This window comes from Embiotoca jacksoni, unplaced genomic scaffold (assembly GCF_022577435.1).
Source record: "Embiotoca jacksoni isolate LCO1_2020_lvr unplaced genomic scaffold, fEmbJac1.0.p SCAF_2, whole genome shotgun sequence".
Classification (NCBI taxonomy): Eukaryota; Metazoa; Chordata; class Actinopteri; family Embiotocidae; genus Embiotoca; species Embiotoca jacksoni.
This window is the reverse complement of record NW_027185340.1, coordinates 24284883-24297366: the sequence shown is the minus strand read 5'-3', so window position 1 is coordinate 24297366 and position 12484 is coordinate 24284883. Positions and strand designations below refer to the sequence as shown.

Below are 12484 nucleotides of genomic sequence, written 5' to 3'. Positions count from 1 at the left end.
AACGCTGTCATAATATAGAGCAGGGGTCTCCAACCTTTTTTTATTCTAAGAGCTACTTTGACAAAATTAAAGTCTCAGAGAGCTACTCATGTTTAGGAACATTTATTCACATAAACCTGCTGAATAAGCTTCTTTTATGGAAATAATAACAACTTGACACTTAACACACATTTTGTATCACAACAGCTTCTTTGATCGCTGTTGCGGTTCAGACAAAAATATAGTATTTAATAGGGTTGAGCGAGTACAGCATTATCTGTATCTGTTAAACCAACTAAATGATCTGCATCTGTATCTGTACTCGGACGGGGCGGGGCTTAAACCGGAAGTGGGCAGGGCTTAGACTGGAAATCAATAGGAACTAACCTGAAGTTGTTCATTTTACTTGAAATTGATATGGGTTGATCAACAATTGCTCAATTTATTTTTTATTAGAAAACTATTTACAGAACAGACCCAGAATTGATCTTCAGAGCAATGTTTTTGTTATTGTTGAACTATAGTGAGAAAAATGTCAGGCTATTCATATAAAACATAAAATAAAAAAAATGATGTACTTGTTGTAATGTGTGTTTGTGTGTGTGTGTGTGTAGGGGAGGGAGGGTGAGGGTGTAGATCGCCTGCTTTTATTATTTTATTAAATAAACTAACAGTGGGAAGCTGGCTGATTTATGCAGACAGTCCACATCAAAACATGCATTCAGCCTCACACTATATTCTCACTGAAAGCAGTCAGCTGAGTGAAGATATCTTAACAAGGAAGGAGCGAGCCGATGGAAGTAAACATAACCAGCAGAAGCAGAGTCACGAGCTGTGACTTGCAACTCGTGGAGTCGAGGCAAAGTTCTCTGAGTAATTCGGCTGAAGATATTTTATACAAACCTGATTGAAATGAACTGATGCCAGAAATGAACCAGAAGAGTGGCGGGTTGTTATTTCCTCTAATGACTGAACAGGCTGACAGAGTCTCAGCAGAGCTGCAGCAATAGGAGGAGGCGGGGCTCGGTGTGTATCTGGCCTCGGTGTGTGCACACAGCTAGTGTTTGTTAGAAGCTTGAGCCAGCACGGATATTGACACCAACTGCTCTGATGATACTCGTACTCGTATTCCTCAAAAGTACGTTATCCGTGCCGGATACTCGTTTTATCCAAGTACTCGTCTCATCCCTCGTATTCATGTTAGTTTCTGTCCTCTGATCTCTGTGTGTCTCACTCAGGGCAGAGCTCAACCTCTGCTGCACTGACAAGGAGCAGATCAGACCCTGGTGAAGGAGAGTGAGGGGAGATTGTCCTCCCGCGAATTGATCGCGTTGATAACATCTTTTTCTGACAGGTTAATAAATACATAATGCTGAAATAAATTGCTAAATATACTTGGCGGCCGTAAGTACACCTTGGCGGCCCGCCTAAGTAAGTCTATGTTTGGGAAACACAGCATGTTGTTCAAACCTTTAGCGAGACACTCAGGAATGGGAAACGAGATACTGATAGCTCGCAAGCGACGTGTTGCAGATGCTGATCTAGAGCTACTCTGATTTTGGGCTTTGTGAACATCTGTATTTCTCTGCCTTCATCATTGTCAATAATAGTGTTTTTCCCTGCATACCTCATGTTTATGATTCACACTCTTGATCGTGCATTTCTTATTGCTGTTGATCATGTGTTTTCCAGGAATACCCCACGTGTTAAGTTGCTGGTTTGAATTTTTACATCCAACTGATCTGCTCGATAAATGTCAACTAAACTTAACACCAAAATAATACAACCTAAATCTGTGTATTGGCAGATATTCCCCAACTGGCTATTGTCACCAAAGTTGATGAGGCCTGCAGTGAAACTGAAAATGATCTGAAGAACGTCTACAAGAGCAAATATGTGAAGAAAAAGGTGAGTTTCAGCTTTCTTTGGAATTTGAGCTCAAAAACCTCAGAGGTCAATTCTGAACTTATTCTGAATTATTGTTTCTTTAAAATGTAGATGTCAGAATTGAGTTCAAGACTGGGGATTCCATTGAACTGCATCTTTCCTGTGAAGAACTACAGTAAAGAAATTGCCCTTAATGAGGATGTTGACACTCTGATCCTGAACGCACTGAGGATGATCATTGACTTTGGAGACGACTTCATTGACAAACTGTAAACCTACAGAACATGCAGCTGAGATCCATTTTTTACAATGGTCTAACAAATGTCTTTGTTCAGTTTATTGAAACATAATCATCATCAGATAAAACAGTCCTTACGGTGGTGTTCATTTTTGTTGATTTGTTCATTGTCATAACGTAGTGATCCCTAAACTGTGGTATGCAAGAGCTTTGAAAGTTCAAAATGTTCACTGTCACAAAATTAACATTTTATTCTGGACTATTATTATATATGTAGCCCACCTTCTCAATAGTTCAATTATAGTTGGAGGTCTTCATACCCTGCCCCTGTTGCATGGGAGGTGAATTGGAGAGGGTCTATGAAAATATAGATTTTAGGAATGTGTCTACAACAGCCCAATTTAAGAGTTGGACTCTGACTAAGGTGCAGAGAGGCCTGGTTAGCTTAAGATACAGCTATACTGTCAGTGTGAGTTTAAACTCCCATCAATTCATATGTAGCCCAATTTTAGCCCTTACTTCCTAAATTGAAAGAACATTTCTTTAACACATGAATAGTTAAACCACACATTGAATGAAACAGTCAACATTTGTTACAAAACAAAATAGTAACCCACAGATAATAAAAGAACACAATAATAATACCCTGGATTTGATAGTCAGTGTGACGGTACCATAACGTTGGCCTGCTTGTTGGAGCTCATTGAAATCCTCAAAGAAAAGTTGTGGTCAGTACTCACTGTTCCTCGGTTACTCAGAGCGGTAGATAACAGTCTTTACAAACCTTGTGTCCAGCAGGAGGCGCTGCGATGAGAGGAGATCCGTCCTGTGTCTCTGTCCCTCGGCCTGCAGCGCCGTCCTGAACACATCTACTGCAGCAGCTTGTGGCAGCACTTGACACACACAGGCCAGAAATTCACAAACACCAGAGTTTCCTAAGTTGCCCCTCCAAAGGTCCGTGTCATTACATGTTTATCGACCATCCTCACTCAGAAACTCGGTTTTCCTCCACGCACTCCAGCTCTCTTCTCCCAGCGAGGGAAACCTTGTTGTTAGCAGAAAAGTCCAGACGCAGCAATGACCTCAGCGCAACTTCAGAGTCTTACCGACCCACATGGCTCCCAACACGGCTCACTTTCTTATATTATCGGACCGTACACAGCCACAAAATACTCCGGTTCTAACTTGAACAACTAACAACAATAAAACACATTTTCTAGAACTAACAACTCGCGCTACATCTCTATCTCCACCCACTTTCCCTTCGTCTCGTCTGCTTCGTTTTCTCCGCTTCGCACATTTCTGTCGTTTAGTCCCGATACTCTAAGAACCCGGTAGGTTACAACAAAGTTGAATCTTTTACAAATAAAGTATTGCTGTGCCGACCTACACATCACATCCGACATAACGTTATTCTGGCAGTCGTGCTCAGACTCACTGGATAATTTCAAGATAAACAGAATAAATTAAATGATGAATGCTACAAAGTTCAAAAACAGCCGAGAGACTGTTGACAGTACTTAACCTGACCAGATCAGGCAAACCTTTCCATGCAGAGGAGGGTCGACAGTCGAGCCACCGAGGAGCACCTCTTCTATCAAGAGATTGAAATGTATTCTTCATTTTGAAACAGGGGTCTTATGTTATTGGTTAAATCAAGGATGTTTTTCTGTAAATGAAAATTGTTCGTGTCCGCAGTGTAAAATAGTACATGGTGTAAAAAGTTTGGGATCCTCTGTTGTCATGTGTGGTTGATGAACTGAATATAAATGTATTGTAACAAACTGGGTGACATGTTCACCCAAAACTTTCAACATCCCATAGAGGTCGTGTCTGTTACCCGACCACCTACATTTAACAAATACACACAATTCAACAAAAGATCTATCAATACAAATTGATCCTAAATATGACAATTAAATGTACACTATTAAATATCAGATCTGTCATATGAATCTATGTTGTTCCTTTTGGTCTCCCTGGGAACAAACAGATGGACAAGTGCAGTTAGTGACTGATTGAACAGATAGATTGTGATAATGTCTAATTAGTTATGTGGCAGAACAACAGAGTATATATATTGCCAAGCTAAAGATAAATGTTAATTTAAATATGGCAACAACTCACCTCTGCCTGTTTCCTCTTCCCAGGGTGTTCGGGCAAAATAGCTCCCCAGGCGCTCGAGCACTCATTCATAGTTCCGGGAAATACCAACCACAGGAAATGGGGAGGGGGGAAGTCGAGATATGTGTTGCTCTGTTTATTTAGGTAAATTATGTATTGCTAATTTTCTCTATTTATAGGGACTGTAAGTATTTGTAAATTATTATTGATATCTTTGGGTTGGTGAAATAATGTAAATATTTATTGTATATATTAATTGTTGATGAATGTAGATGGTATGTCTGGGTTAAATCGAGTGATCAGGTTTATATAAAGAGCTCTGTTTGTTTGTGTCGGTGGACTGGTAGGTGATGGTGAACCTGTGTTGTGGTGTTTTAACGTAACAATAAATGAAGCGTCATCTGAAACCCCTCCTGGACTCCCGATCTGCTCATTTGCTATGAACCAGAGGAGGTGTCTCCTCGGTAAAATTCACAATTACACTCTGTTAAGCAGGCAACTCAAAAGCAGGAAAGGAAGTGGCATTACACTAATTCAGAAGAATTTCACCTGGCCGGGAAGGATAGTCTAATATCATATAAGAAAGCTCTTCGTAAGGCCAGAACTTTATATTATTCATCATTAATAGAGGACAATAAGAACAACCCCAGGTTTCTTTTCAGCACTGTAGCAGGCTGACAAAGAGTCCCAGTTCTGTTGAATCCTTTATCCCTTCAGCTCTCAGCAGTAACGACTTCATCAACTTCTTTACTAATAAAATAGTTCCCAAGAGGGAAAGAATCGGGCAGACCCTTCCTGCCATTGTCACATTGCTCAGCACAGCAGCCCTGGAAGCCACCGTGGGACCAGATTTCTATCTTAACCCTCGTGGTGTCTTCGGGTCAAAATGACCCGCAGCTGTGTTCAACCAAGTTCTATTTTATTTCTATATTTTTATATTTTTTTTGGGATCATTGGTCATCATTCTTTAAAGAAACAGCCTCCTTGTCACCAATGATCCCAAAAAATATGAAAATAAAATAGAACTTGGTTGAACACAGCTGCGGGTCATTTTGATCCAAGGACAACACGAGGGTTAAAGAGGTGCACATGAAGGCACTAAACAGAACAACATAACAGCACACAGCAGAGATAAAACTGCATGAATGAAATCAGCAGTCCTCTCTGCTCCAGTAATTAACTTGCCTGGCAAAGGACAAGCCATGAAACATGGTTAGCTTTGTCACTGAGTCATCTCATTGATGTGACCGTTTAAAGGTTGTCTGACATTTTATTCTCATTGCTTGCTCAAACACAACAATTCAAATATAGACAGCCGACATCCAGAATGAGTCAGCCCGGCTGGAGGACATGCTCGACAGCTTCACGGCTCTACAGATGTGTGTCTGGGATAGTAGCTGAATGTGGGACTCTCACAACAACTCATTTTATTTATGTCGTTCACACTTGTTGCTCTTAAAGTTTCAGAGCTTCAGCTGTTTTCAGAGAAAAAACAAACAAAAAAACCTCATCAGCAGCAGACAGGCACAGAGATGAGCTGGTGAACACAGAAGAGCAAGAGGTAGATGTTTCCCTCAGGAAACCAACACAGAGGGCAAAAACAAAGAGAGGGAGAACTTAATGTTCACCAGACTTGTCTGTCTTATGGTTTTAAAAATACTCGTTGGAAGAAGAAAGAAAACAAAAGTACCTGTGCAAATTATATTTAATACACTATATGCAAAATTGCAGAGAAATAAATGTTTGAACAGCAAAATCAGTTCAAATGTTTATTGTTAACCTGCTGTGGTTCTTTTTTTCAAAGAACAATGACCAGAATCACAAACAACTGGAAGCCAACATCAGCTTCCTGCTGACACACTGTTGGTAACAATGAAACATGTTGGGAGGTCATTTAGATTTGTAGTTTGTCCACTAGAGAGCACTGGCAGTTTACTCTCCTACTGTAAGAGGTTTAGCTCAGTATGTATTTTTAAGGGTGTCGGTTTGCTCTCAGAAGTAGAGTGTACACAATAAATCTACCTCTTTATTTAACAGCAGTGGACAGTGTCTCTGCATTATAGTTATTTCAGTGCTTTATGACCCCCATAATTACACTTGTACAAACAAACCTTGGCTGCCCTATCTTTAATATTTGATTTTAGCATGTTTTTTAAGAATAAGAACTGTATAATACAGAGGTAACATTCAGATTAAAGAATATTTTCTATTACCTAAAGAAACGAGTGCAGTGAATTACTTTTTTCAGCACCAAGTAGGGTCTGCAGGTATTCCTCTTAGGCTGCATACAGCCCAAACAAGTTCCACCAATAAGGTAAAGCAGGAAACTCTCATTGGGCAACTGTGACCTGCCAAAGTTGTGGTATGATCAGCGCTTCTGCTGGTTGGAGCAAGCCTTCTCACAAGAGGATCATCAACAATTTGAACTAAACAGAGGGGGAATAATACAAATCAGGATAGAAACAGAGAAGAAGATAGCTCTAAGATAAAAATAACCCTGACATGCACACAGAGGGAGTATTACAGCATCGGTGAGCGATGCTGCACACTATGCTGCAGTCATACTGTGTGCCAAGTGTGTCTCCTTTGACCTTTGTTGAATGTCAATCTGTGTCTGTCTTTGACTGTGAACTGGCTGCTAATACAGACAGACAAGATACAACTCTGCTTGAGTCAAAGTGGGCTTCTTAACCTTGCATCGAAAGATGTTTCTATTATGTCACTGCTTTTAAATATGTAAATAATAATTTAATTCATAATACTATGCTGTATAATAAATAACAGCTCCAAAAGTGAACAGAGTTCAATTAGTTGCTCTCTGAAGGTAAACAACAAGTTGTTTGGTACAACCCTGTTTCCAAAAAAGTTGGGAGATTGTGTAAAATGTAATTAAAAACAAAATACAATGATTTGAAAAAAATCCTCCACAAATCTGTGGTGGAAATCACAGCATGGGATCAGAAACACAGTTCATTGCTGCACCGACACATGCAGCTTAAAACTCAACCATGAAAAGAAGAAACAATAAATAAACATGATCCAGAAACACCGCCGCCTTCTCTGTGCCGACCTCATTTAAGATGGACTGAGGCGAAGTGGAAATCTGTCCTATGGTCTGGCAAATAAAAATGTAAGATTATTTTTGGATATCATGGACGCTGCATCCTCCGGGGTTAAGGAGGAGAGGGATCACCCAGCTTGTTATGAACACACAATTCAAGGCCTGGACTCTGCGATGGTATGAGTGTGCATTAGTGCACATGGTATGGATAGCTTGCAAATCTTTTTAGGGAAGGCCTTGCTTATTTCAGCATGACAATGCCAAACTACATTCTGCACGTATTTAAACTGCATGGCTCTCTAGTAGAAGAGTCTAGGTGCTAAACTGGTCTGCCTGCAGTCCAGACCTGTCACCCATTGAAATCATTTGGCACATGATGATGGAAAATACGACAAAGGAGACCCCAAACTTTTGAGAAGCTGAAATCCTATATCATGGAAGAATGGGAAAACATTTCACTTTCAAAACTCCAGCAACTCGTCTCCTTAGTTTTCACACATTTAAAGAGTGTTGTTAAAAGTAGAGGTGATGCAACACAGTGATAAACATGCTCCTGTCCCAACTTTATAGTACATATAGTACATATATACAACACTCTTTGTGTTGTGGGTATTGAATTCAAAATTAGGATATATTTTTCTATTAAACGACACAATTTTCACAGTTTCACACATTTGATATGTAGTGTTTGGTATATTTTCAATGAAATATGGGTTTACATGAGTTGCAAATCATCAAATTCCATTTTTTTTATTTACATTATACACATCGTCCCCACTTTCGCAAGGAATTCGTCCCATTAATTATTTTAATTGTTGCTATCAAATATTCTGAACATGTTTAAAAGAGACATCTTTTCTTCATCCCATTAAAAAATGAGGGAGCAATCTCGGGGATAAACTAAAACTTTGTCACATTTAGAATAAGCATGTAGAAATTTAAAGTATTATTTAAAAGTAATGTTACAACAAACATAACAAGACTGTTTGCCATGTCATCGTAATCTGTGTACTTGTTCATTTACATCTTGTGATATGATGTATGTGCACGTGCAGACTAGGTGTATGTACAGTATATGGACAATTTTGTTTAATTAATGTCAACACTGTAGCTGCCATCAATATTCAGTTTGGTTGAAGCACTTTGGTGCCATTATTGTCCACATGTTTGCAATATCAGTTCATTAATATAGGTTGAGCATGTTTGTTAACTGTATCTATGTGTATGAAGGATTTTCTCTTCAATATTTGTTTTGTTTTCTTAAAGACGAAAATAAATAATTCTTCATCATCAGCTGTATAAACAGCTGCTTTATTATTTATTCAACAATCTCTCCTCTCCTCTCACAAGCTTTGTGGAAAAGAGGACGCAATGTGGAGAATTTCATGAGGAGAATGCAGCAGGGGATTAGACAGGTTGAATTGTGGGGGTCAAAGTGGGGATTTCAATTCTTAGTGGAGAAAACTAAACTTATGCTCTTTACCAGGAAAAAAACTTAGAGAATGTATTAACTTAAAAATGATATGGAGCTCAGCTGGAGAGTTGAATGCTTTCGTTTTGAGAAGAGCTACAACAGCAAGAGATTTGTGAGTCCATGGAAAATAATTTTGCTCAACCGTAGTATAGCCTACAACCCCAGTGTGGACGCTAGATACTCCAGAGGTAGATGGTAAACTATTAGAAATCAAGGCAGGAAATAAAACTGCAGACCTGGTGAGTGAGTTTTACAGGTAGGGTGAAACTGGGTATAAGCAATATGTATAGATCTTTACAGATGGATCTAAGGACCCAGGAACAGGACATACTGGTGCTGCACTTGTAGTTCCTCATCGCACTGAAACATTGAGACGGACTTCAGATAAACTTCAGATAACCTGAGCGTATACACTGTTGAGCTGCAAGCAATCTCCATGGCTTTAGAATGGATTGAGAAAAATGAATTAGCCAAAATGTCTTGTCTGCAGTGACTCAGTCTCTGTTCTACACAGTCTGATGTCAGATGTGGCCAGTGAACAACAAGATTTGATTCTCTAAATATTAACAGCATACAAATGGATAAGGAGACAGGGCACAGAAGTCATATTCTTTTGGGTTCCAGACTGACGAAACAAGCTATTAAAAAAGACAGCAAAGATTCAAACATTACCCACTCAAAGGCAGAAGGGTAATCTATTGTAAAGGGAAAAAATATGAGAGAGTGGCCGCAGCAATGGGAACTGGAGACCAGAGGAAGGCAGTAGAAAAGAGGAAACAATAATAAATAGGTTGTGAATCGGCCACAGCAGCCGCCACAGACCTTCTAGCCCCGTAAGCCACCACGGACCTTCTAGCCCCGTAAGCCACCACGGACCTTCTAGCCACCGCAGACACTACGGACTCTCCTCCTGTTCCTGTCTCCGGGCGGGTCGCCAATGCCGGACCACTAGCTTCCGGCCGGGTTGACGACACCGCCCGTCCTGTTCCTGTCTCCAGATGGGTCGCCGACGCCGGGCCACTAGCTTCCGCCTTTCAGTTCAGCGGCCAGAAGGGTTCCAGCTTTGCCGTCGACGCTTCCCTTCTCTGCGGCTGAAGGGGTCCCGCCTTTACCAACGACCTCCTGCTTTGCACCCAGCGGGGTCCCGCCTTAACCAACGCCGACCGGCCTCCGAGTGAAGGTACGTCGTTGGCTTCCTGCCGTCCTCCCGGTGAGTCTCGGCCTTCGTGGTCGAGTCTCCTTTCTGACACAGGGTCGTCCTCTGGAGGTATCACTCAAGTCTGTCTTGACTCATGGCCGTCCTCCAGATAGGTTTCTCAAGTCTGTCCTGCTTCGTGGCCGTCCTCCGGAGCGGTCACTCAAGTCCGTCCTGCTTCATGGTCGTCCTCCGGAGAGGTCCTTCAAGTCTGTCCTGCCCCATGACCGTCCTCCGGAGCGGTCACTCAAGTCTGTCCTGCCCCATGGCCGTCCTCCGGAGAGGTCCCTCAAGTCCGTCCTTCCCCATGGCCATCCTCCGGAGAGGTCACTCAAGTCTGTCTGAGTTCCCTTACTCGTTGTCTTCTGTTGTTGTGGTCCACCATCCCTCCTCCGGACCCCCTCCTCCCACCCGGTGCTTGTGTTTTGTTCTGTGTCCTCCTCTGCCTGCCTCCAGTCACCTCCCATGGCCGCACCCCTCATCAGCCTGCAAAGCTGCTACCAACCCATCTGATCACCACCTGTTGGTTGACACATCGGTTCTCCATTTCCACTAATCACGTCCCGACACTATATTAACCCTGGTCCTGCAGTCCTGAGGTGGCGGTCCATACTGTCAGCTTGGTCCACTCACCCGCAACCTGTCGCCAGTGCTACCAGCCATCTGTCCTGACTGGTCCTGTTCCTGTTCCGTTCCTGTTCCACTCCGTTCTATTCTGTTGACTTGCCGTGGACTACCTCCACCCTGCCTGCTACCGTGTGTCGGACCTTGACTTCATGTTTAAAAATAATGTTAGCCTGCTAAACATCCGGAAACCCATGAAATCTTTTGAAATTCTAAAATAGGCCAAATGATCAAATCTGCCAAAAGCTATCCCTCCATCACCCATATCCCATAATCCCTCCATCATCCATAGTAACATGACCTCCTTCGATGCTAGTATGCTAACGGTATGAGTGAGTTTTAAGTGTTCTGATGCCATGTGATTATAGCTGTGTTCACAAATGCAGCGCTACCCTGAACTTGTCTAGACATTATCCCGGAGAGCTGAATGTGAGAATGTAGATTGTCTGAATCAATTGGACCCAAGCAGCAACCATTATGAATTCTTGTGTTTGGATTTTTAACGGTGCCATCTTGCTGATTCTGAAAACCTGAAAACTAAAAAAGACTTTAGCTTACAATGGCATAATAACTTATGGACAAATGTATTGACTTTGTATTCCATGAGAGAAGTTGAATGGGAGTCTATGGAGCCGGAGGCTTTTCCCAGCCAACCCGTCCAGACACTCAGTGGAACTGCACTTTATGGCACTTCCACATTGGCCTCAGTTCTCAGTCCCAGAAGCTACTGTATGTCCTCTTTTATATGCAGTCTTTTATTGGACTGGATATTAAACAGACTTTACCCTACTTAGTGAAAAGTCCTTGTAATTGGTTCCATGGATTAATGGAACAGTTCATTGTCTGGAAAATTCACTTTTGGTTGTGTTGATGACGTTTCTTTCATGCTTCCTGCATGTTCAACCCAGGCACCACTTCTCACCGAAACCAAACTGTAACAGAGCATTTTCAGCAGCCGGGAACATATCTGACACGGACAATCTCCTGTTGAGTGCTTCATGAGTGAAAGAGCACTCTGGACAATGTCTGGACCTGACTATCCAGACATGGTCCAAAATTCATACCATAAAACAGTTCATCAAACTTAGTAAGCAACTTCCTGCTGATAACTTGAGAGTCATATTTTTAACAGGTGAGCAATGACCAATTATCCCATATTAAACCTGAGAAACTGAATAGGGAGTCACCATGACAACCGTTCTATCTTTTCTTTTTACAGGAGCAGTCATGTTAACATTTACTGAGACAAACTTTTACACCAAATTCAGCTCATTTTTATGATGTGTCACCATCAGTGGACCGGCATGCAGCAACAAAGTGAATCTGTTTGGTGGTTTTGTTTTGATTTAAACTCTAAGACGCACGTCTCAGCTGCGGCTTGTTGCGTGTGTGTGTATCCACACCGGCTGTGTGTCAGCTGCGATGCTGCGGCTGCAGGTCCTACCATTGAATCAATGAGTTCCTCGTTGGTAATGGCCATTAATGATGATTGATGAGTTGTAACCAAAAAGCAGGCAGGTGGTTTATATTTCCCCTCGCTCCAAGGTGAGACACACAGAAGTACTCACACCAACACAGAGGACAGATACAGAGAAAGAAGGAGAGAGAGTGCAGCGAAGAAATCCCGCCCCTCACCTGATGGAGTACCGTCATGATATAATTGGAGTCTACACTGTTTCTGCTATGATTATACAGTACAAATGTGATCACAGATAGTTCCCCTCTATATTTTAGCTGGGAACCGCTCATGTCAAAAATAGGCGTCGGGTCTATTTTATAAAGAAAGAAATGAGTTTTGGCTCTCAGCTGCTATAGTTTTCACAGCTATTTATTCTCTGTGGACAGTGGAGCCCCTTCGCTCTTCCTCTGAGAAGTCCCAGTGTAACGTTGTCACTTCTAAAT

The 12484-nt window shown here is 41.7% G+C and overlaps 1 protein-coding gene across 1 annotated transcript in view; it reads left to right on the top strand.

The window, feature by feature from the left end:
- LOC138201693 (interferon-induced protein 44-like) overlaps positions 1-4003 on the top strand; it is an 8158-nt gene extending 4155 nt beyond the window's left edge. Inside the window, exons 7-8 of the mRNA XM_069155311.1 lie at positions 1787-1887; positions 1978-4003. Of these exons, the coding sequence (XP_069011412.1) occupies positions 1787-1887; positions 1978-2139 (263 nt within the window). The 3' untranslated portion in view covers positions 2140-4003. The remainder of the gene's footprint in view (positions 1-1786; positions 1888-1977) is intronic.
- Positions 4004-12484: the final 8481 nt, after the last annotated feature.